The sequence below is a fragment of the Pleurodeles waltl genome, chromosome 7, assembly GCF_031143425.1.
Source record: "Pleurodeles waltl isolate 20211129_DDA chromosome 7, aPleWal1.hap1.20221129, whole genome shotgun sequence".
In the NCBI taxonomy this organism is placed as follows: Eukaryota; Metazoa; Chordata; class Amphibia; order Caudata; family Salamandridae; genus Pleurodeles; species Pleurodeles waltl.
The window spans coordinates 14,648,272-14,674,906 of record NC_090446.1 but is presented as its reverse complement, the minus strand read 5'-3'; the positions used below and the strand labels follow the sequence as shown (position 1 = coordinate 14,674,906).

Genomic DNA, 26,635 nt, shown 5'->3' with positions numbered 1-26,635 from the left:
GTTTGAGAGTGTTCAGCCTGGGCCTCCTCTGAGACATGTGGCAATATTTGTGGAACTGTATCCCACAGAGTGTGGGAATTATGGCCCAAAAGGCATGAAATGTTTGCGGATCACAATGCAAGGCTGGTGGGGAAAAAAATCTTCCCAAGAGTGTCCAGCCTTTTGGATTCCCTATCCAGGGTTGTGAAGGGAACGCGCCTGGGGATTTGGAGGCTTGGATAACCAAGCCCTCATGACAGAAAGCCTGGGTCCTGCACAGTGGCAAGATGGTGGCGGGCAATTGTCCTGTTCACAAGAGCCCCCATACTGGGTATGATCAGGTACCCAGTAGGACATCAAAAAGGGCTTCATTAAAGGGGAGCAGGGGGTTGGCGGATGAAGCTCCAGGCTGAAGCACCTGTCAGGTTAGCCTTGAGGGCCACCTTAGGCAGCTCAAGGTCCAGGACCTAAGCCTCTCTTCTCACCACCATAGAGTATGAGGATCCCTCATCCATAGCCACAGCGGAGGAGAAAGCATGCCAGTATCTGGAGAAGTATCCAGTCCGCTGGCTCCACTCAAGCCTGTACACCAGTCCAGAGGGTCTTAGAGCTGACATTCCAAAGGGTCCAGCGACCCCTCTCATTCTTCTTCATAGCCTACCACAAAGAGGCTCAGGATTCGACAGAGGAGGCAATGCTCCTGTCGGCGTCAGCATCGGCTCCCACCCATCCAGCTCTTTGTTGGAGTAGAGAATAAGAATGGGGATAGAGCCGCTCAGAGGCGTTGGGGCTGGTGTCAGGAAAGATCAAGATGGCCTGGATTCATGGAAGCTCCTCAGTGCTGAGGCCGAAGCCCCCTGTGCTGAAACAAATGGGGCCTCTTCAGACTCTGCAGGGCCCAAAGGCTCTCCAACGGTGTCAGACTGATCAAAAATGAGGCGCATGGCATAATGAAACTCCTTGAGTTGGGCAGGTGTCGCTCCTGCTCCTGGAAACTGGGGGAGGTGTGGAGTAGGCCCATGTGTAGGCTCCCAAGAGGGAGGCCTGGAATGCTGACGCTTCCTCATCTCATCAGCTGACGGAGGAGAAGTCAAAGTGCACTTCGACTTCTTGTACTTTTTCATTTGCCTCGACTTACCCGATCATCCCGAGGACTTGGAGTGGGAAGACGATGCAGGGGACTCCACAGCCATTCCCTGTATCTTACTCTCGACCAAGATCTCGACCTGCATGGAGTTGAGAGTTGGGCCGCCATCAGCTTCAGGGACCGCTCCCTCAAGGCCTTCAGATGCGAGGCCTGACACTCAGAGCACGACTTGAGGTCACACTTTAGGCTCCAAAGCCAGACGAGATGCTGAACCATCACAGACACCACCCTATAACAGGAACTGCAGGGCTTGAATCGGGGCTTCCTTGAAGACATCCTCGACGTACCAAGAGTTGTTAAGCTAAAAAAATCTCTGACAAAAAGTTGAATTGGTACTGGCTACCGGGGAAAGAAAAGAAATGATGTCCGCGCACTGGAGTGGTGCCTATATAAGACCCGTGACGTCATATCCGGCGCGGACAACACTGACGATGACATGAGCCAATCAACACCACCTTAAGGCGCGCTGGGGTACTGCTCAAGAAAATCTCAGGATCCACACTGATGCCTAGCTGTAATTCTAAGGTAAAGAATCAGCAACTAGAAATCTCTATCAGATTTAAATAGTCATCATCTTAATGGGGCTGGAGGGGTGGGAATCATCCCCATCATCTCAACTGTGATCCACTAGTGGTGACAAACTCTGATCAGAGTCGGAACCAAAGTGGTTCCTTGCTAAGGGAAGTAGTTTGTCTGAATCGGACTGTACCTGTACTTGGTGTGTTTGAATGGCCTATGCTGGAGATGAGACAAGTTCGGGTCAGAGTCAGACATTGGAATCAGCAAATGGGCCCCACCTCTGGTGGCACCAGAGTCGAAAGGACTGGTGCAGGTCTTGGAACTGGAGAAGAAGTTATCACTGGAGTCTGCGAGGAATTCAAGGTTTGTTTGAGAGGCAGAGATGGAACTGAGGACAGATTTACAACAGTAACCTAACTGATTGGGCCTGCAGATTCTTTGTACCTAAAGGCACATCAGAGGGAACAGGAACAGTGGAAAAAGTGCAACATGGCCTGCCTAAAAGCCTTTAACTGCTGCAGTGTTACAGATGACCTGGGGCACTCAAGGTGCGTAGGGGTCAATTGTAGAATCAGCTCTTCTATAGATATCATAATTGTGGCGTCATTGAGTGCTACCTTTAAGCCCTTGCCACATCTTTGAGGAAGATAGAGAGTGGTGAGATGCAGAAAGAGTCAGATCTGGCATTCTTGTATTTCTGTGTTGATTTGGACTTTAACCTGCTGCACAATCACAACCCAAAACAGAACCTGTCACAGGGACACTCTCAAGAGAAGGAAAGAGTCATGGCCCTCAACTTTGAGCGATACTGGTGTGTCTTTTTCCAATGCCTGGTGACATACAGCTTTGCTTCACAGTCTCAGAGCACCATGCGTTTACGAGGGTGCATTGTTCACAACAAAGGCAAACCTCATTCAGGTCTCTCACCGAATCTGTTTCAGATAGTTGTTACACTGTTTGAACTCTGTATATTTATTCAGGGGCACACTTTGCACACTGGATAACATTATTTGTGAGGAAAAAATGTGTCAATTCAACGCAAAAAGGGGAGTAGCATTCCAGATTTGCATTTGAATGCATGACAAGAAAGGAACTGAAGTTGGCACACTGGGGTGGCACTTATATGAAGCTCCGGCCTGTCACTTCTAGTGAGGTATGAAGTCAATGCAGAGCCACAATGTGCCACCTAGCGGTGTGCTTGAGCACAGTGGGTAAGATTCCAGATCCAGTTTGTCACCTGGCGATGTTCTAAAGGTGAGGAATCTTGGGTTGGAAGAATCTATCAGAAATGTATTTCCAAAGATGTGTCTAACTTTGTCCAGTACTCTTGGAAGCATCTTTCTGCGGACATCTATTTACGGAAAATCAATCAGGGAGACAACATACTAACTCCTACACATTGTTATTAGACAAAGGATGGCTGTCACCTGCATCAGGGTTTCACTCGACGTTTATGGTAAAGAACCTCTGTCCATGTAATGATGAAAACATCAGTATACTATAAATTGTGTGTTTCAATTGTGTACTGCCATAATACATCTTGAACTTGTGGTCTTATTTATCTTATTTGAGCACATTCACTCAAAAGGTGCTCATGGGGGCTTGCACAATTGGGATTCTGAATGGGGCGGATGGAAAGTGGTGAGTGCTGAAGAGGAGAGTGGACAGTGCTGGGTGAAAGACAGGAATACTGAAGAACTATCCAACAGTGAAGGGTGATGTTTTGGGCAGGATGATATACTGTCTATATGCCTTCCAGATGAAACTCAAAACAATATAGAAATTAGTTTGGATCGAATTCAAGATAAACATCGTGCAGCCATTGATAGCTCCTATTTGTTGACTCACAAATAAAATATATTTTCTGCCACTATTAAAAAAATTACATACTAGAACAACTCAGAGGACAAAATACAAAAATGCATTTAACAAACATGAGTAAATATCAAAACACTCAGTGTTGAATTGTAGAAGACTTCATGTTTCAAGGGGACTGGCATCTTTAACTGTTTCACATTACACAAAACAAATTTGCTTTTCAGGTAGTGATATAGCATTACAAAATATGTGTACACATTTTTAATCTAGGCATCAGTGTAGTACAATTTTCTTTTAAAGACGTTTGCTATATACACATAGCACTGGAACATCTTTTGCACCTTGCATAATATTGCACATTTTGAACAGTCTCAACCTTGTCAAACATAATATTAAGGCACACCTAACATGTTACATTCATGTAAAGACCTCCCACAAAATATTCCACATGCAGTAGAAAAATGTCTAGATGCATCATAATATTGCTCAATGGAAGTTATCGGATTGGTATAACAGGAATTAATTAAAATTAAATAGCTTTACAACTTAAATCAGGTGTAAAAGGGAAAACAATAAATACACATTAAACAGTAGGTACAAGACATAAATATGTATATGTTCCTTGGTTAACATGTATATGAAAATGCTACAAAAGCATTTATCATAACAGCATACTTTTATGACTGGTCATAAAGTGCCTTCAAATAAACATAAAAAGAATAGTTGCATATATGGCATCATTCTGCAAATCCTAAGAACGTACAGCATTCTTCAATAAGTTCAACAATATACCTAGAACATCAATTTTACTTCCACAGCACATTAGTGAGAACCAATCTGCTCCTGACCTAATCTTTGCATATGCTCAGAATGTACGGGGATCAGTAACAGCGGTTCCCCCACAGTGGGAGGGAGTATGGATACTGGGAAGGATGAGGGTGTTTAGTGCCTCCCTGTTATAGCACAACTTAAGACAAGCCTGTAGGAAATTTATGAATGGATTATTTAGCATTTAGTCCCGCTATGAGACCGAGGTACTTTATTTTTCCATATGAGATACTCATTGAAATTGGCAATGTGTTATGTCTCTTGGTTGGCTTTTGAGTTCTGAGTTCTCGTCCCCCACATTACCTTCCTGACAATTCAGTGACAACACACCTTGCCTATCATGAGATTCAAGTGTGGAAAAGGTTGTACTTATCCTAGTTTGCACAGCCATATTTGTCTGGCCAGTAGAGTACAGCTGGCTAACTGTTTAGTCACCATAGCTAGGGTCCTGTAGCCCCTACCTTCCCCTGGGCACCCGCACCATCCCGGAGTGGTATGACAATGCTAATAAACAATGATGGCTGATTTAAGCCTCATATACCCTCCTGGCTTGCCCCTTTACTCAGCATACCACAACAAAAAGAAGCATTTGGAAACCGAATGCACATGTGAATGTTTATTTGCAATTCCGTGCCCAAGCCAATTCTATGTTGTATCTGACAGGATTTTGCTGAGCCAAATAAATTGCCATGACTGAAACTTCGGCTATTATGCAGAGGCTTATCTTTCACAATTACCTTAATAGGTGCACTACCACTGAGAACTCTGGCATATTTTCCTTTAAGTGGGTTTTCACTCATCATCTTAAATCAATGTTTTTTTTCTCATTGTAGGTTTCATTATTTTGCTAGGAATTGTCCACAAGTATATCTTTGCAATATAATAATTCTGCTATTTCACTCTGGAATAGGTATCTCACATTTCTTAAACAGATCCACATGGTGAAATGAAATTAACAGTAAAAAGATACACATCATGGTCACTCTTTTCCTCTTATAAGGGGAAATGTGGTAGTAGAGCAGTTTGAAAAGAGCTACAAAAGATTACTGAAACATCGTTGTATGTATTTCGAGACAGTATAAAACGAATCAAATTCAGAGATAAGGAAATAAAAAAAAAAGGTTACCACTGAGTAAAAGAGATGGGTGCAATAGTAATGGTATTCCTCATGCGTGTGACACCGGCAAATTGCATTCTGCTTATCGATGTTGTCTGAATTTGTTTTTTCAAGGGCCAATGAGCCAGATACTCTACAGCATTTCTAGCCAAGTTGGTCTGAGAAGTGGAACAGTCTATTATTTTAACAATACTCCATAACTGTTGTGACAACCATTAACACCAGGACTCTAGTTCTGCCCTGAGCTACACATTATATTCATAACATTTAGCTTCTGTCAGCTATTAGTGATGTTGCTTATCTTCTTGGTCTGCTCTTACTACTCTTTTCATCAATATCCCTTTGGTTTCCTTTAATGTATTCCTTTTCTGTAGAAATATGTGGCCTCTATTTTTAACACCCATGTTCGTCTGAAAATGGTACATATATATATATATATATATATATATTTCTAATTGTTCACAAATCTGCATTGTTTTGTAAATAGCGTGGTAAAGTATCCTTTGATCTTATTGTAATAGTTCATGAAGAATATCACATATTTCACTCAACAATTCAGTACAGTTCTTTGCTTTGAGACATCTCTCGTTCATTTTTCCAGGTTGTTAACTCAGACCATTACACGACCATAGCTGGCATATTAGCTATAGGTTATTGTCAAGTATGCTTATCATTGGTATATCAAATCTGTCCATGAGCCTCCAAATAAGCATCTTTCTTCAAACAGTTCAGCTTCATGAAGTAGTATGTTGGTGTAGATTTTGTCAACAATAAAAAGTTTCCAACATTTCTTTTGGAAAGGTTACTGACGTTCAACCTTGTTTGCATGCACACCACCTCTAGACTGAAGCACACTGTTGATTCGGTGTAAGTCTTTCTTCTGAACGAGATCTCTGGGGCCAAAAAAAAGCTTATTTTTTCATTATAACATTTTGCCATTCAGAACATCGATACGGTTTTTCACCTGAATGCGTTCTCTGATGTTTAATGAGATTTTGTTTCTGAGTGAAGCATTTCTCACACTCAGTACATTTATATGGTTTTTCACCAGTATGAGTTAGTTTGTGCCTTATGAGGCCTATTTTCACACTGAAGCATTTTCTACATTCGCTACATTTATAGGGCTTATCTCCAGTATGCGTCCTCTGGTGTGTTATCAGATTTCCTTTATTGATGAAGCTTAGGTCACATTCAGCGCATGTAAAAGGTCTTTCTCCTGTGTGTGTTCTGGTGTGGATAATAAGTGATTCCTTCCTAGCAAACCCTCTTTCACAATCAGTACACTGGTAAGGCCTCTCACCTGTGTGAATTCGCTGGTGTTTTATAAGGCTATCCTTATGTCTGAAGACCTTTTCACATTCAGCACATACAAAAGACTTCCCATTATTATTTAGTTTTGGTACTTTTGGTGGCATAACAATGTTTATTTTGTAACCCTGAGACGCATAGGATTCAACTTCACTACTAATGTGAGCATCTGTTACTTTTTCACTTGGAATATGACCCACAATGTCACTGGTATTGTCATCATATTCATCAAACACAGGCGAACTCCATCCCTTAAATAAGTTTGGTTGGCTTGCAAAAACCTTTGCATTCCTTGGCTGAATGTTCATTAATATGTTGTTTTCGGAACTTGCACCATTATATGTTTGGGAATATAAACTAGAAGGCACTTCAAAACTGGACCTACTTTCACAGTGAATAGTCTGTTCTTCTCCAAGTTGCTTGTTGATTCCTGCTTGTGAGCGAGTTTCAGTATGTGCTTCATCCTCTGAGACATTGGTCATCCTGGAGACGCTCCTTCTTGACAACACTCTTCGCAGTCTCGGTTTGTCATAACATTTTAAGTTATTTTTTTTGCTCATACTTCTACATTCTGTTGGAATAAAAATCAGTACATTATGGTTCCAGACTTGAAATACACACATGCATATTACTGAACAAGATGCAAGTGTTGTGTTAACCGCTTTAGTGCGGGCGTTGGTGACTGACAGACGCCCGCACTACCTCCCTGGTGCGGGTCACGACTAGTGGCCGACACCAGGGAGGGGGTCAAAAAATCCTCAGGTGCGTTGCACCAGAGGATTTTTTATTTTAAAAAGACCCAGGAGACACAGAAGATCTTCGGTGTCTCCCCCACTGCTGACATCACTGTTTGTTTTCTCCACTGGAGCAGGAAGCAGCCTTGTGGCCGCTTCCTGCTCCGGTGGGGAAAATAGGACCAAACGGCCTCCCCGATGTTTGATAAGGCCTCGTTTGAAAGGGGAGATTCTCCCCTTTCAAACAGGGATTTCACTTAAAGGGGTGGGGTTTGGTCCCATCGGAAAACAGCCCCCCCCCCCCCCCCAACCCCGGGTTTTTTTTTTTTTTTAAAGATAGGATTAGCCCTGTGTAGGGGGTGGGGGCATTCGCGTCCGATCGCGCCCCCCAGGGGTTTAAAATTTTTTAAAAATGAAAGAAGTAAAAACAAATTACAAAAAAGAAATTGACAGGGGGTCACCCGCGAGTAGGGCAACCCCATGTGTGGGCAGTAATTTTTTTTATTTTTATAGTTGTATGGTTTACCTGGGGGTCACTATGGCCCCCAAGGAAACCATACAGCTAATAAAAATAAAAACAATTATATATATATATCTATATATAGACATGTCTATGTAGATATCTATCTATATATAGATATATATATATATATATATATATATCACTTTTGTCAACATGTGTGTGGGTTCCCTTGGAGCGGTGATCGGCCCCCAGGAAAACCACACCCATATATAAAAGTGATATTTTATGTAAATAGCTGAGTAGATTAGTAAAGTCAGCCATTACCTGTGCTATAGTACAAATGAAATGGATTGGGGGGGGGGGGGGGGGTTATGGAGAGATGAAGGGCACTTTTGCTGGGTGGTAGTGAGGGAATCCAAGGAGGAGATCATGGGAGTGGGAGCACCAATAATGACTGTTGGACTGGGCGCAAGAGGCGCTAAAGACTGATGACTGGAATGTGACAAGGTGAAGTAATAGTGTGTCTTTTTTTTTTTTTAAGTGTTTTGAAAGAACGTGCTGAGTGAGGGAAGAAGCGAAGGTAAGGTGACCTCCACTGTTGCAAGTATCACACACACACACACACACCAGTAATTTTGTGACTGTCTACGTAGGCTAGTGTTTTAGAGCGACAGTTGAGCCAGTAGCAGAGGTGGCATCTTGTTGGATGACTGCTGCTCAAGGCCTCGCTCGGGTCATAGAGGACAGCTCTGACGTAGGATCAGATACTGAGACAACATCTGAGGGATAGGACAATGGTGCAGACTCTGGGAGTGACTTGTTGGTCGGAGGAGTCCCATTCGATAACTCCTCTTCCATTGATGAGGGAGGTGATGATGACAGTCCTACTTTCCCTTCGCAAGCACAGCCTGTGCAGCGGGACAATAGCGGGTTAGCCCAACCCAGAGAAGAGGCGCATGCAGCGGCAAGCCTAGAGAGAGTGCTCTCTTGGGAGCTCCCCAATTTAGTTCAGCCCCAAATTACACCGCCCAAATCATATTGTGGAGACATCAAAATTATCTCAATCTTTATTTGCATTTCTGTCACACAAACTACAGGAATATGCTGGGATCCACAAAATTCCTACCACCCAGTGTTTCCCCACCTGTCAGGATAAAAACACTACCCCACTTGAGTGTCTGTACCTAGCGCCTGTCTCAGGAATGGATCACCCCAGGGTCAACAGTTGCCCTCATGTAAGGACCAACATTGACTGTTGTGTGATCTAGTCCTGTCGCGGACACTAGGCCTACCCACACAAATGAGGAATAATTTTTATCGGGAGACTTATGGGAATGCTGGGTGGAAAGAAGTTTGTGTGGCTCCTCTCAGATTCCAAAACTTTCCATCACCGAAGTGTGAGGAGAAAGTGTTTTTTTTTTGCCAAATTTTGAGGTTTGCAAAGGATTCTGGGTAACAGAACCTGGTAAGAGCCCCACAAGTCACCCCATCCATGATTCCCCTAGGTGGCTAGTTTTCATACATGCACAGGTTTGGTAGGTTTCCCTAGGTGCCGGCTGAGCTAGAGGCCAAAATCCACAGCTAGGCACTTTCCAAATAACATGTCAGATTTCAATGTAAAAATGTGATGTGTCCATTTTGCATTTCCTGTCACAGCATTAGGCCTACCCACGCAAGTGAGGTACCATTTTTATCAGAAGACTTGGGGGAACACAGAATAGCAGAACAAGTGTTATTACCCTTGTCTTTCTCTACATTTGTTCCTTCCAAATGTAAGACAGTGTGTAAAAAAGACATCTATTTGAGAAATGCCCTGTAATTCACATGCTAGTATGGGCACCCCAGAATACAGAGATGTGCAAATAACCACTGCTTTTCAACACCTTATCTTGTGCCCATTTTGGAAATGCAAAGGTTTCCTTGATGCCTATTTTTCACTCTATATATTTCACCAAATGAATTGCTGTACACCTGGTATACAATGAAAATCCACTGTAAGGTGCAGCTCCTTGATTGGCTTTGGGTACCTAGGGTTCTTGCTGAACCTACAAGCCCTATATATCCTCCCAACTAGAAGAGTCCAGCAGACGTAACCGTATATTACTTTTGAAAATATGACATCACAGGAAAAAGTTACAGAGTAAAACGTGGAGAAAAATGGCTGGTTTTTTCACCTCAATTCAATATTTTTGTTTTACTTCACCTGTTATTTTCCGAAGGAAAACCTTGTAGTATCTACACAAATGACCCCTTGCTGAATTCAGAATGTTGTCTATTTTTCAGAAATGTTTAGCCAGAATCCAGCATTGGTTTCACACCCATTTCTGTCACTAACTGGAAGGAAGCTAAAAGCACAAAAAATAGTAATAATGGGGTATATGTCCCAGTAAAATGCCAAAATTGCATTGAAAATGTGTTTTTCTGTTTCAAGTCTGCCCGTTCCTCAAAGCTGGGAAGATGGTGATTTTAGAACCACAAACCCTTTGTTGGTGCCATTTTCAGGGGGAAAAAAAACACATGCTTTCTTCCGCAGCGCTTTTTTCCCATTTTTTTGAAAAAAAACAAATTTTACCTGTATTTTGGCTAATTTCTTGGTCGCCTTCAGGGGAACCCACAAACTCTGGGCACCTTTAGAATCCCTAGGATGTTGGAAAAAAAGGACGCAAATTTGGCGTGAATAGCTTATGTGGACAAAAAGTTGAAAGCCTAAGCCCGAACTACCCCAAAGAGCCAAAAAAGGGCTCAGCACTGGGAGGAAAGGAAAAGGTGGGACGCCCATCAGCTAAGGGATTAACTAATTCACCAGCAGAATGCGAGTGAGATGCGCACTTGTGAAGTAGATGACAAGGAGAATGGTGGCGGTGTTGCCCCCACTGCAAGGAGAGTCACTGAACAAGGAGAAGAAACACTTTACTCTCGCAAAACATGCACAGACTAGTCAGCTGAAGGTAGTCCAGAGGAGAAGCTCAGTAGACATAATATGGTCCAATGTAACAAAATAAAACATATACAGCCTGCTCCGAAAGTACTCCGGTGAGTGTGTTTAGGACATGTTAAGTTGAGGATAGAATTCACAATACTAAGCATGTTTCATGGGACTTCTAAAGCAAAGGGGTTAACAAGGGTAATCCAGAGGTGGAGATCTGAGAATTGGGAGTGCTTCTAGTAGAGAACCTGCTTGCTCCACTTTTCTAGTGCAACCGTAATGTTCTGCTCAAATACTCTCACAGGGAACCTCAGAAAACTTGATCTCCTGTGCCAAGCTGTGCACCCAGGGACAGGCAGGAGAGGTTAGTGAAGCGCTACAAAGCAGGGGATGGGGCAGTTGAACAGCCCTGAAAGACAGTTCACCTAGGGCCATCACCCAGTGCCCACCACATATTTTCACTGTAGGGCATGACGGTGCATGTTCCTCTTCTGCCCATGGTTATCATTAGAAGAGACACACACACAAATGCAGCACACTAACAAGCAAGGCTTTGCAGCTAAAGTTTAGTCCTGCTCTTGGTATTAACAAGGTGCAGATCTGGGGGTTTTGGTGGCAGGAGACTCTTGCCATTGCTGCCTGGGGATACTCTTAGGTGCCAGTGAAAAAGGGACCTTTGGATTCATTTATGACAAGGGACTGGAGGGACCCTCTCATGGGGTCAGGGACATTGCTGCCACATTGCCAGTAAGTATACAGTAACTATAGGTGGGTGGGCCAAGGGAGGTGCTACAAATGCACTGTGCTCTCGCCCCATCATTAAGATGTTTTTTCAGAAAGAAAGAAAACACACGTCACCTACAAAATGAAGGAGAGCTGGAGTGACTAGGTATGAGCAAGACATATTTGAAGCGCCTGGTTCCTCCTTCGATCAACGTTGCATTTAAAATCAAATGCAGTAGAAGAAATGTATTGTATGTCTAGTAAAACGTAGCGAGTTTAATTTCGTGCTGCACCCCTAAGACCCGAGAGAAACCTTGACACCACTTTCTAGCACCTGGGTTTATCGCTAACCTATGTTATTGGTTCCATTGTGGTATGGGGTGTCTTCAGAAAAGGTTGTTTGTGTTAGGTAAGGTAAGGCCAATGACATTAAAAGGTAACTTGAGGGCAGCACTTCCCTTACACTAATGTTGTTCTATGAAAACTAAGGGATACGCATCTTTTTAAAACAAGTGTGTCTGCTATTGTGCCTTATGCGAATTTAGAATTCTTTGAGAGTCGGGCTTGTTCACTCAAGAAGTAAATCTTAGTGCAGGACAGATTTACGGGGCTAGCTGTATAATTTGCAAGTCAGTTTTACTGAACATATCGAAGAACAATTCTAACTTAGATCTCAATAAACAACTATTCACAAAGCATTATCTTTTATTTCAAAATCAGAAAAAAAGAGGAGGTAAGTCTGGTAGCTGAGCTGCAGACAACACGACCAAAAAAGCTGGACTGATCTCCAGGCTTTGTCCTTATTACTTTGAAAAGTGTGGTATTGGGCAAACAACTTCATGGCACTACACCACACTGCCACCGAACTGCCACAGTAAATTGGTCAGCCCAGTAACAACAAACCAATTAATATATAAAACTTAATAGGGTGAAATGGTGCTCCAAATGTAGCATTTGCACTTCATATATTGTTTCATTCCTGAAGCCAGGTGCGGAAGGGTGAGTAGAATATAAAAAAAATTATTATATGGCTGATCACTCATATTGCGCTGACCAAAACCATAACTGTTGACTTACTAATGGCAAAGTCTAGACAGCCTTCTAAGTTTATGATTAAGTTTTATCATTAGAAGCTATAAATGTAATAAATGTTACTCAATAGAGTAACCATTTGTAATTTATTAAATGAAACACAAAATATTTTAAGTGCTTGTTATATTTTTAGATGCCTTCTCTTGTGTGAATTTGTGTGAATGATCTGATGTGTTCTGTGATAGCTCGGCTCCTTCTCTGGCTCTTAAAGCCAAGGCAGATCCCCACACCTTCGCCCCTCACCCTCCTCCCACCCCATCGCTCTCCTTTTGAACTTAGAAGGTTCTATTGCCTATATGTGCATTTCTCTTTTTTGTGTGCTTCTGGGTGACATTTCTCTGCATTCTGCATAACCCTTTGGGGGAGACTATATTGGAAATGTTTGTGTTTAGCCATAGAAAGAATGAATCCCACACAACGGACAGTCCTAACTGAAAGCTGTAACAGTCCAAGCAGATACAATGCCCTTGAATACATTTTCTATACAATTATAAATTGCAAAGACATCCCTGTTAACACCCCCAGATCTGACAGAATTAGAGTCCTGCTACCAGAACTCCGTCCCCGAAGCTTTTCAAGGCCTGCATCACTTCAGGGTTCGGCAATTCTCCTTCCTCCATGCATCAACCAAATACTAGACAAAGGATGCCCGGTTTAATCTCAACTCGTCTTAATGGTACCCAGGGTCATGGTGAGCTAAGTACAACCTCACTAAAGTGAATTTCTCAGGACTTCAGAAGAGCTTTCAGTATAATTAAGTTTACGATCTGAGATGCCAAAAATAACAAGCTGGTCTTTTAATTAATGTTGGAACTGTTTGAAAGTCTAGGCATCAGCCCCCCAGTTAGCTCTGAAGAAGCAGAGGCAGAGAAGGAGTGGTACCACAGCAGCAGTGGAGACTTCAGCCTGTCAAAGTCTGAGGCCCACAGGAGTAAGCTGTTCAGACAGTTATGGGCGCTCCTTTACTTTCAAGATAGGTTTGCGATTTGCACATAGGCATAAGCATACATGCAACTAGTTGCTGAAGGTGACCAGACTATAGTAAAGACAACAACTGGTGATGGTGCTCTATTTTATGGAGTCGTCCATTGGTTTTATTTTCTTTATATCTGTTGGTTCAAGGTATGCTGATCCCTGTCCTCTGTACTGAAATGCTTCGGAAGAGCTTAGGCAATGAGGCCATCCACATGCACAAGATCAGACACTGTGTTAAAAAATCTCCAATCTCCAACCACCAACTTTTATTTGGGGCCCAATGCTGAATGACTCAGAAGGAATGCCTTCATGACATCCAGACATGGATGAGACACAAGTTTACTGAAACAGCATTTAGCAAAGTCGGAAGTAATATAATTGGCCAAAGTGAGCAGAGCAACAAATTACACTCATGTCAAGCATCCACTCAATTCATAGCGGCACTACTGTCTTGTAGAAATCAGGAACGGATTTCACCCTCATGTTTGATGACAAACAAACCAGCAAAAAGGTAAAATGCTGCACTTTATCACAATGACATAAAAATAGCAGTGGCAATTAATCAGGACTGCTGGAACTCTGAATCATACTAACAGTCTTAGCTCTGGGACACCACCAGAGACTGTAAAATTATTTATCCAACAATCTGAAACTTTGTATAATGCTCTCACAATCTTTCTTCTATTCTATCAGCACCTGGTTAGTCCAGTATAACCTCAAGTTTAACTGCTCCTTCCTGATTTACTCCCATGGTGGCAAATAACAAAAAGTATAAAAATAAACAAAAATATACATAAAGATAACAGACAAAAATGTAAGAAAAAGGTCTGCATTTCAAAGGAAAAAAGAACGGTAGCAGAAATGTTGAGTACATTTGGAAAAGCAAGCATAAGTAGACAAGTTGAACAAGACAAAGTTACAGTGCTAATTTAAAATAAGGGAATCAAGATTACAAGACAGGCTTCGGGACGGTATTATGACTCGACAGAGAAATAGTTCGTAAGTAGTTTCATCGCCCAAAAAAATCCAAAAGATCTAAAATGATCAGCATTTTAAACAGGGAAAAGCCAGGTAAATGAGAGAAAGAAGCATTATTCACCTGTGCTGCATTCTGTGGTTTCAAAGACTGGATTCTCTTCACAATGGGTCTCTTTCTCTTCCTCCTTTTCCTTTTCAAAGATGGGTGAGATGGGTGCCTTTGTTATCACATGTTCTGATATCAAAGACATGCAAAAAGAAAACACACACAAAAACAAGGATGTTTATCCTTTGAGAAACCGTGAAGACAGGGGCGTCTGGTTTAACCATCAGACGGCGGCATCAGGAAATTGTAAAGGAGAAGGAGGAGGCTTGAACATACTGCAAAGTGTCTCAACAAGAGCGTGCGAGCGAGATGTATAGACCTGATCCATGAATTACAACAGCGGGCAATGTTCTGAAGATCTGATAACCATAACTATTTTAATAAAGAAAGATGGAAAGGACAATAAGGAATGGTATGACATGAGACCACAAAAAAACAACTGTTCGCAATCGGGGAAGCATGAGAATGCGCATAGTGCAAAGATCAATATGTTCATCTAGTAACATAATGAAAAGGCCATTCCCAGATAGTGTAATAAGAACTAAATGCAAATTAGCTGCATATCAAAGGGGCTCATCAGAAGTATTCAGCAGGTTTCAAAACTCCAGTTTCAGGTAGGGCAACCTAGAGGTGTTTTGTGCTATGCAAACACAACAAAGTACCAAATCAGGAGCATTAAAAAGTGACCTGAGATGGAGCTGGGGCTTCTTTTGTTTGCTTCAAAGTTGTGATCTCGCAACATTCCCCCGGACTCCTGTTCGGTTGCCAGCAAATGTTTTATATTAGAAAGTTTGAATCCTGGTAGAAGAGATAAATCATATGCCATTTGAAGGGAAAGAATCATGATTACTAGGAACTTCAAAATAAATTTTTCTCCAAACTAATTTGTATAGCCGAGATAAAGGTTTCAACATTTCTAATTTCAAGTGCTGGATGTTGAAATAAACACTTCAGTGCATTTCAGGCCAGTTTTCTTAAATGTCTGTACTATTTTACATTTGACCAACACATAACAGCAGATAAGGACTGTCAAGTATGTGCTCATTGCTCTTCTGTCCTATGTTTGCACATAAGTTTCTAACCAACAGTCTGGTGATTTAGAGGTGTGACTTGTTGGACTGATGCAGATCTCGCCTAGGATAAAAGTGGGATCAGTGACAGGCGTTGACAGACAAAACATGTAATATAGATTGTCTATGGAAAATGCACATTTTTGTAAATTTTACAGATTTTGGCAAAACAGTAACAAATGTTATCCTGACTGAGGGCCGGATTACGAACTTGGTGGATGGGATACTCCGTCACAAACGCCGTATTACAAGTTCCATTATATCCTATAGAAAAGGGGACCGCACGAGTCATCAATCCGATTCGTTATTTGAAAGCAAAGTGTGAACATTGGAATAAAGTAATCCTGCCAAATCTATATCAAGCTTACTCAATGTCTGCATATATTGCCACCTGTTTTTAAAAGCTTTTTCATAGAGGAGGAAGCATGAAACTACGTACATGTATCCATATTAATGTTCATAGATCTTGCGTCAGACTACACAAATTAATATAACTTTATTCATTTATTTGTAGTATTATTAACATGCAAAGCTAACCAAGACGGCACAGTCTGCTTTAGGCAAAGCAAAACAAAACACAACAATAACAGAAGGGGCACTAGATAATGATGAGAAGAGACACGAAAAGAGGCAGTGTGGAAGGTGAACTATCAAGGTGGGTCTTCAAGTAGTTTCTGAAGGGCAAAAGGTTAAAGTTGGCACTCATGTTTTTCAGTATACAAGTTCGCAATCTAGGCGAAGGACAGGAGAAGGCTGATTTACATAATGGGGCATTCAGCCACCTCTTTTCATCTATTTGTCTGTTGTTGTGTCACTCACATTCTGCTTCCACCCCCTAACCATATAGCATGGGGCAGCGGGTCAGTCTACTTAAGGAACTGCTTAACTTCGCTTTAAGTGTCTGCATTTTGCTCTCTTAAAAGGAGCGCATCCGCATACAAGTTACTTCCATTCAGTGGATGTGATTTTGTTTTTACTTTATAATTATTTTGGTTTGGCATTTGTGTTTACAGCCAGAAAGTACTGTTGTAAATCCCTTTTGGAGTGTTTTGCTTTTACGCTGCTGCTATTGCACAACATAACATGATTGCGCCAATTTGAAGCTGTTCTGTGTTTCTTTCCCTCCTTTCTTTGCTTCTTATTTCCTAATTTCTTTCTTTCTTTTTCTTTCCTGACTTTCATTCTTGCTTTTCAATCTTTCTTTGTTTTGCTTTTTCTCTCTTGCTATTTCATTTTTCCTTCTTTCATTCCTTCTTTCTCTTTTCTTTATTCCTTTCCTTCTTTTTTCTTTTCTCTTTCTTTCCTTCTATTTTTTCCATTCTCTTTCACTTAGTGCCTTTCTTTTTTTCACTTTCCTTCCTTTTTTCATGCCTTATTCCTCGGCTGCCTTCCTTCTTTCCTCCGTTCTTTCTTTCTCAAAGGTGAGAGGCTTACAGCCAATGCCAGACTGATTGGCTTACGTAAGTCTGCGTTAGCCAAGAACATATGACTTTACTAAAATTATGCATGTAACACTGAAAAAAAGAACTCACAGTTGAAGTTGAGGCCTCTGTGCACTAGTGCCAAAGCTTACCCACCTGTAGGACTTCTGACGTGTTGGCCACTTTCAGAAAACTCACCATCCATAGAGGAGGTCTCCAACTCTTCTTTTATAGTACAGGACACCACAGATGTAATTACTACATCTCCTGGGTTAAAAGGAAAAGTGGTAAAAGCCTTAGTGCTAAAACACATTCGAGGGAAAGAAATGTTGAGACAAGAAGAATGTTAAACCAGACATGTCACTCAAGGGGTGGGGGGGCTATTAGAAAGATACTGCTGCTCCTCCCACATGTGAGGCTGTCTGGCATAACAACTAATCTGCCACCTGCATCTGCTGCAAGTTTTAGCTCAAATGACTTTAATGTTTTTGAAGTTTTACATAGAAAGTGCAACACACCACCGGCACTCGGCAAAACTGCTGCTGATCTCGGTTTTAAGGCATTTAAAGAGGTGACTGCTTAGCTCACATATTTAGGATAAACATCATCAACCAAAGGACAGGGAAGAAGTTTTGTCTATGGCACGAAACATAAACCATAAGTGTTAATATATCATTGAAGCATTATGGTAAGAAGGGTTCAATTGTGGTGATAGAAATTATTTATTTCACTCGCCTCACAAATTTAAGTTTGCATCACACATATTGATCTGAAAGTTACAGTTACTTCAAGAGTGCCCTTAGCCAGGCCCATTCATGTTACCTGTGAATATACTACACTCCAGACCAGTGTAAATATGCAGTACTGGAGGTCCAAACTATTTGGCATATCACACGAGGTCAAGAAAAAGTGATACATTTTGAAGCAATAGTTTGTCACAAGGCTATTTTGAAGTTTTAACACACTTAGGGCCAGATGTAGCAAAGGTTTTTACCCATTCTGTGTCTATGGGAAAAAGTGTTCGTACAAAATACAAAGGTTTCTAAAGGAAGGAATGTACACACAAGATGCTATTGAAAATGCAATTCCCTACAAATGTTTTTTGCAGTAAATCAGAGAAACTATTTAATTAGCGCTGCCCACCATAACACCCAAAAGCAAAATTGTTTTTGTAAATGGACTCAGCTGTAAATAAGCCGCTGCATTCACGCTTCATGCAATAAAGGGTGTGACTTCTTTAATCTGCAAATCACAGCTATTTTAGAACCAGTCTCCGGTTTGGGCTTTACTCGGTATCCACACTAAACACGGTGTGTATACAGAATAAACCCAAGACTGAGAGGTTGTAGAAGCATCTATATCTGTTAAAAATCAGACTTTTGGATTGCATATGTACACTGCAAGTCTCACTAAAAGCTCTGTAAGCTACACAAACCCAGACCTTTGAGAATTAAATGCTTGGGGTTTTTCTGCACTCAGGTGGCCTCTTCAAATAAATGGTGCTTTGTGAACCCTGGTGCTGTTGTATGATTGAATATGCATGAATAAAGCATCAATTAAATGATTTAAAGCAACCTCACTGTGCTGGATTCTTCCATTCACGTCAACGATAGGTCTGACGTAGGTGGACAACAAAGGGGCGGGGCAATTACATATGGCTGGGTGCCAACCAATGGGAAAGGGCATACAGAAGGGACAGGGAGTTGGCACTTACATAGGCAGCTAACTTCTGCCAGTAAAGAAAGTTTTCTGATTGGGTAACTGGCTTACAAGGTTCTCTGTTAGGTGCTGATACAATGATATCGCTAACCTCAATGTAATTACACAATGGATGCGGGGCATCATGCACACATGCGGAGGACTGATCAAAATGCACCTCACTTGTCCAGGAGTAAGGCTCAATCTTTAGAAGTGTTTGCTGGCATCACTGGCCGGCAGAACATTACAAGCAGTGGAGTGCAGAGGGGTGCAGAGTAGGAGGGAGTTGGTGAATATTTTATTCACAGTCATCGTTTTTAATATCAGTCCGGCTCACCTGCATTGCGACCACTATTATTTCCGGATCCCACTGCGGCACACTGTACTCGGTCACAGGCGTCCTCATCTGCTGTGATCCTTAATAAAATGTCTGGGTTGACGGATTCCAAGCAAGCTAAGCATAAACATAATAATTTATTACGTCAATTGTTCCAAACAAGCTCATGGCACAGTGCTTGGCGTGTTTAAGTCAAGCCTGTGTTGAGCGCCAGAACGAGGCCTTAACCAGAGGCAACCACTACACAACATGCACCGCAGAGCCGGCAGCAGTCTCTGCTAGAAGGTGTACAGCAGCAAAGGAAGTGGAGCACACCAGGTCGCTCAGTCTGTAACACCCAGAAAAGCTCACATCACAAAGAGAAAAATTAACACTTCAACTAAACACAGTTGTTAAGTGAAGGGTGTGTTGCTGTGCTGGTCCAAGAAAGACATACGTGTGTAGCAGACTGTCTTAAAATGTACTGGCTAGAAAAGGGCGGTAGAACCGCAGTGTACCCGTGCATCTTTGAAGAAGAGCCCAGTAACATGAAGCGCAGCCTAGAGGAGGAGTTCAAGGGCCCTACAGCGGTGGTTCCCAACCTGTGGTCCGGGGACCTCTGGGGGTCCGCGAAGCCTCTTCAGGGGTTCGCGACGGTTTAAAAAATTAAAATATGTTTAATAGATTAGGCCCCTAACTTTCAGTAATGACTCAATGGGGGGTCCCCAGATTTGAATTATGATTCAGTGGGGGTCCTCGGGTTCCATTAATGATAAAGTGGGGGTCCACAAAAGTCAAAAGGTTGGGAACCACTGCCCTGCAGCATGTCTAATCCAGTCCACTTTACTCAACCTTCACGTGCCAGACACGCCTTAGTACCAAATTCAGTTTACAAGCCGGCAAACGCATTTCTGGTATGCGATTGGCTTCAAAGTAGACCCGCGGTGCAGTTTCAATGGTGTTATTTTCACAAAACTTGACTTTTTAATACGGAAACAACTGCTGATTCCAACAAACCTGTTGGTACTACTTATAAAGGAAGAGGGCAAAGCCGAGCCCAGATAACTTCACAAGGTGGATATCAAACACTTGTACTTACATGTAATGGGGTCTCGGATATCGAGTCTTCGTTTTTTGTCCCGGGTGTTCAAAGCTTCGCTTCTTCTTATCCGCAGTAGCGCGCTAGGATTGACAATTTGGAAGCCTAAATTCAGAGACAGGAAATGGAGACGAATAATAGTATCTGTCAAAGTGTTACTACAACATAGCTTCTAAGCAGGGTAGCAGGGAGTCCTGGATGTAAAAAATAATAACTGTACCAGTATGATGAACTATTTTCAATTATGCATCTTGTAAAATGTTAGTATTTTTGCAGAAATTCTATCCTGCTAATAATAGTCGACTTTAAGAGAATCAAAAAAATAAATTCTGTTAATCTGCATGTTTTTTCCCCACAAAATATTATCTTAAATCCCCAGAGATGTCAAAGAGATTATCTTCAAGGCACTACTCATTTCTTTGTCTGAATCTAAGCATTTAGAACCCAATTTGTAAAAGATATTATAATAGAAAGAAAAGCATATACAAACTCACTTTTTATGTTTTCCTCTACAAACCCTATATTTGTATACTTTGTTTCCAGTAAGTTTAAAAAAAGAAACGCAAAGATATTTGTAAAGTTTTCCAACAGAACTTTAAGAAATGTTCACTGGATATTCACAACAGGGACTATCCTACGTAAGATCTCTCAATTTTGTGCACTAACTTGCACAAAAAAAAAACATGGGAGAGATATTTTCTGCAGTTAATGAGAAGAAGAAGAAGCATTTGGAAATGTTGACTTACACACCTGATACATTTCATTAGTCATTCAAACTCTATGGTAGTGGGTTTCAAAGCTCCACATCTAGGCAAAGCTTCATACTGATTCTACTGAGATTTTTTGAGTAAGCAAATGGGATTCAAAAGATGCCAAGCAGGCAAGTGTCTTCTTCTCCACAAGTTCCCTACGTCTCCTCTACACCTCTAAGTGCCACATGTCAAAGAGAATCCCAAGTCACCACAGCCGTTCAAAGTTTAAAGAGTCACAGGTCCTTCCACACGTTTACTCCAACTCTTGCAGGCTTTCCTCACAGCAGATGAGCAGGTAGATGAAAGGAGGATAACGCGAGGCAGCGGGTGCAGGAAGATAGGACGAGCAATGAATCTGTTGTCTAAAAGTTGTTTTCAATAGTAGTTCCTGACACCAGCAACATTGCTTAGTAAACAGGATGGGAGAATAGACTCCGGTATGAGTGAAAATGTCTATTACTATCTTTCACGTTGTAACTACAGTGACATTGTGATACAAAAGAAATACACTGTGGTTAGCAAGCTCAAAGATGGGTATTTTTAAAGATCATTGAAATCTTATTAAACAAATCTTTACCTAGCGCAATCATGGATCTGTGTATTTCTTTCACCACATTCTTATAAAGGTCCTTCTGCCATCCCTGTAAAACATTCCACTCCTCTTCCGAGAAATAGGCAGCAACATCTTTGAATATGATTGGAACCTGTGAAAAGTAGTACATCACATGCTTAGCTTTTTTCACAATATCTCACAATACACATTTGAAGGTCTGTAGAGAACCTAAAACTACTTTTGTAGTATCTCTTCTTTCTAATTTATCTTTCAAGTATACAATGAGCTACAATCCCAACAATGACAAAACATGTCATTTCTGATTTATCCATTTATTCCTAATTTCAATTGTCTTGCAAATGCCTTTTCTAATGATCATTTGAACTAGGGACATCTATACATTGACATCAATATTTACTCTGCATCTATGATACCTTTTCTTCCAAAGTATTCCTTACATCCTTGATTTCATGCATGTGAGAAATCTATCCTTTAACTGTGTGGTCCTTTTCTTTTCTCTGGACATCCAATATTTTGAGCTGTAGGTTAGTTGTGCTCTGCTTACCAAACCTTAGATGCATGTGTCCTTCTTTAAAACTAAAAGCATTTGAACCCTAAAGAGGTCACACTGGCACTTTTGCACTCATATTTGTGGACATACGTTTTGTGCAGATTTATGAATTTCCACTATGGCTAGAAATAATGTCTTCCCCATTTGCACCTACAAAATATAACATGCTCCAGGGAACATGTTTGTTGCAGCCAGGCTGGCTGCAAAGCATGCTGTAAAATGTGAAAATAAGATTAAAACATTTTCTCTAACCTGGATGCAAGAACTTCAGCCCTCCAAAATCAGAGAAATGTTACCAGACCAGCAGGTCTAGTAACTTGAAAAATCTACTCAACCTAACTGTATTGTGCTTTACTGATAAACTAGCCTTGAACTGGTTGATCCTAGGTAAATATTTTATTTCACTGAGTCGCCTTTTTCTTCATTATCACATATGAGAGCAACTTCAAATATGCAAGATCAGCATGTCTGTTGTACAAAAAGCTATTTTGTTTGATTTAATAGAATACATTGTTGCTCCAGGTATAGTAAAAATCTACTCCACATATAGGGTACACAAGACTCTTGACTTTCTTCTTAGTTTACTAATAGCATTGTCGTTAGAGCGGGCCGGAATGTTTCTCAGTTCAGTTTTTAAAACTCTCACTTTTAATAAATATATTACTAAAGCTCAATGTGGTAGTATACTATTGTTTGGAGACATTTTCCTTTAAAATGGCCACAAACTTGCCCTCTCACATATAGTTTAATTGATAAATCCCTACAGCGTACAAACTATAATATGTGGAAATGGTGTTTCAGTAAATATTTATCATTTACACATCACCGAGTATTCTGATTTGTTTTGATCCTAATAATTTTTTTGTTTCCATCTCAAGTCAAAATCACAAAAAAAGTGCTTTCCTAACTACTAAAATATATTTTGAAACATTTGCACAGTCCATATACAACCTATCTAAATGTTGTGTACCCAGCTCAATTGTCAGACAGTTCACTTTCCAAAAATCTCAAACTTTGCTGTCAATCTGCAGGATTAAATAAACACCAGTTTGTAGAAAAAAGACATAAGCGGACATTTTACCTCTTTCTTTCAAAAGCGCAGCAGTGACAAGATAAAACCAAGATTTGAAGGCATTATTATTGCTCATTCGCTTTCTGAATGAACAGGACAGCACTTCTTTGCCAGCTCAAGCTCTCTCCGCAGACTCGACCAGCAGGCCTAAAAAAAAAAAATAGCTCTCCCTGATAAAATATGACTAGTCATAGCGAGTGAGGGAGTAGATTTATTGAGGCATGAACTCTATTCAAACTAAAATAGCAGTGCAAAGGTGATCCGAACAGAGAGTAATGTAATATAAGATTGCGATTTATCTTGGGATGTAAAAGCCCTGCGCATAGGGAAGAAGTGTACCCCAGCAGTAAAAGACCTCGACCACCATGGTTGGGCCCAGTAAATCCTGATTGCCTTGTGGACCTCTGAAAGGGGTCTGACAATTACCAATAAGGGTTTATCCAGGTGCAGTGTTCGTTAACACATCCGCCACATTACTCACCTGCCTCCTTTAAGTCACCTCGGCCACACCTAATCTCTCACAGGCTTGAAACAAGCAGCACCTGGACTTCAAAAGGAATCCCACACAAAAAAAAAAAATGTTGATGAAAGCACAGGGGTGAAGTTGCAGGCAAAAACACAGAGCTTTCCAATACACACCCCACTTCCATGCCAGGTCATAGAGGTTTCTGATTCCAAGCATGTTGTGAACAGTTGTTGTTAGCAGACCAGGGAAAAGGTTTAAATAAACAAGCACTGGCAAAGCCACTGCGAAAGCTATTGTCTTTGTCAGCATTGTTTAGCCATGTTGCACAGTAGTGTGGCTGCTGTGCAGCATGGCTAAAAGTTAGGGGGAAATAATGCTATGATTCCACCAGTGCTGGTTGTGTGATCAAGCTTTTCACTTATATTAGCTGTTACCCTAGCTTGCCACCGCCACCTACAAGGATCTCTACTGAATCGCCTTGCGGGCCCACTCCCTTTCCAAAATGAGCTGCACCATCTAAAAGCTCATCACAATAGCGATTTCCACATATCTGGCTGACAAGTTCACAACTTATGCTGGCTCTTGGGACACTTGCAGCCAATTCACCATCAGACTGAGAAAAAAAATGTAGGCAACAGGCCTTTTTAGGGTCGAGTCTGCGTTGCATGCGCTCGCACATGCGTATCGCAGCGAGGCGCTTTAGTATTTAGAAAAGGGCTCGGAGCCCTGTCAACTTCAAGTCAGTGTTTTTATTGGTTCGTGGGCTTGCCTCGAGCGCAGCGACCAAGTACAGAAAACATGCGAGGCTCGCTGTTTTCCATCTGGCTCGTGGACTTCTTTTTCTCTAATTTACGAGCGCGATCGCGCTTGGCAGAAGGCAAGCGCTTTACGTAGTTAATTTCACTTTTTCGGGTTATGTACATAAATGCACTTTTGCCCGATAGGTGAAAAGTCGGGTTAGGAGTTTACAGCGCGATCAGCTCTAACATGAGCAAACGCAAGACACGTTGCATTGTAAATGCTTGTTCATCTATGCATCCAGATCTACAAGGACATCCCAATATCAATAAGGACCACCATAATTCTCCTCTAATTTATGGAATATCTATAGACATGCAACTTTAAACAACACTACATCACAATGGAGAAACAGTCTAGTCTTCCTGGCACAACCAAGCCACCCTCCAACCACTCATTGGCTACAGGTCACATGTACGAACACATTTATCAGTCGCAAACGGCGAATTGGGCCACTTGCGACTGCTAAATGGTGTTCTGACACGTTCCAACCCTATTTGGTGAGTTATTAACCTATTATCGACTCACAAAATAGAGTTTGCGATTAGGTATTAAGAAGGGGCGTGTAAAGGGAGTCCCTTCCTAACAGCTACTCACAGGGCCGTGTATGAATGTTTTTTCCACTGGAATGCAGTCGCAAAACATTCACAGATTACCACCAATTGCAAATTGGTGGTAAGCCATTAACAAAGGGGAAGTTGTCCTCAGTGGAATGGCAGTGGCAAAAAAAATTCAGAGCAGCAGTGGTCCCACGGATTACTACCTACTGTTCAAAAATAAAAATAAAACGTTTCTCTTTTTTGTTTGAAATGCACCCTGTTCTCCTATAAGGAAAACTGACTGCATTTTTTAAAAAAATGCTTTATTTGAAAAGCAGTTACAGACACCTTGGTCTGACATGTGAGTGCAGCCATTCCCAATGGGCTCCAAATTCTGACCTGCCCTATGAATATTAATGAGGCAGGTCCCTTGCGACCCATTTGGGCATTGCGGTGTCTCAGACACCATTGTACATCGCATTTTGTGACTTCCTAATTGCGAGTCGGAAGAAGGTTGCGAGTCGGAAGAAGGTTGCAACTAGGAAGACGCAAATCCATGCGATAGGACATGTGGCCCTACATATCATTGCCTTTGACCCTGTAGAGCAACTTGCTTGCTTGGGAGTAGGTTTGCACTATACGAATAGCGCTTACCTACATAATACATTCCTATGTCAACTAAAATTAAATGAATTAAGAGGGTAGTCTCTAGGATCTGGACTGTCTGAGCCTTCATACGGCTAAGTCCATTGCCAATAAAATAAATCTTCCCATGTCAATAATTCAGGTCAAAACCATAAGGGTTTGTTCAAAATTAAGTTCATTACATGAAGCAAAAAGTTGTTCGTTAAATCATTAGATGGGAATCAGCAATGACGAGTAAATCTATATAAATTAAAATAGGTAAAAGTGCCAACATAAGTTATTCTCGAGGCAAGCAGCTGGAACCTCTTCTTCGCCTGTCCTCCTTCCCTCCTCCTGGGTGTCCCTGCAGCATTCCTCTTTCACATGGAGGCGATGTAGAACTTTAAAATAAATGAAAAACACAAGAGAGGGATGGAAACGTGCTGACTGCGGGTAGAAGAGGTGCCACGGGGACAGCAGGGCCGTGCACCCCAGAGCAGGTGAAGGGAGGGCGCTGGCACGCGATGGAGGCGGCGGCTGCAGGCCGTGTTGCAGGAGGGGGGCTGTGCATTGCACAACACACGACACTGCGCTGGCAGGGACGGCTCACCTGCACTGGCTCCATGGACACGTTGTTCCTGCTTCTCATTGGAGCTGCCAGGAGGAGGCCTGGTACCTGTGCAGAGGCAGGGTGGCCTGGACACAGACTTCGGGCTCAGCTACGAGAGCTCCATGCGCGGAGGCCAGGGGCCCGGGGTCCCAGAGAAGACGAGGGGGGGAAATGTCTGTCCTGGGACACTGCTTCGGGCGCATGCGCAGAGGGCCGCGTCACGGGCGGTGCCCAGGCAACCGTGCTGCGCGCGCATACCCGGAAGCACGGGACCGGAAGAAATCGCAAGCTAGCAGCCTGCGGATCAACAGAGAGAGAAGCGGCACTTATACC

General features: G+C 41.9%; 1 protein-coding gene across 8 annotated transcripts; it reads right to left on the bottom strand.

The window, feature by feature from the left end:
- Positions 1-3,605: 3,605 nt before the first annotated feature.
- Positions 3,606-26,558, bottom strand: LOC138303560 (zinc finger protein 300-like). 8 transcript variants are annotated; one of them, XM_069242814.1, is made up of 9 exons: positions 26,303-26,558; positions 21,647-21,773; positions 20,318-20,422; positions 19,240-19,356; positions 17,361-17,471; positions 15,401-15,511; positions 14,729-14,842; positions 7,102-7,287; positions 3,606-6,301 (listed from the first exon to the last, which is right to left on the bottom strand). In XM_069242814.1, the coding sequence occupies exons 1-9, from the start codon at positions 26,339-26,341 to the stop codon at positions 6,090-6,092; spliced, it is 1,122 nt and encodes a 373-aa protein (XP_069098915.1). In that variant the 5' UTR covers positions 26,342-26,558; the 3' UTR covers positions 3,606-6,089. The 8 variants fall into 8 exon arrangements, with proteins under 8 accessions (XP_069098915.1, XP_069098908.1, XP_069098910.1 ...); XM_069242807.1 differs by having other exon boundaries at positions 6,161-7,287; XM_069242809.1 differs by having other exon boundaries at positions 6,161-7,287; positions 17,403-17,471.
- Between the last annotated feature and the right edge of the window lie 77 nt (positions 26,559-26,635).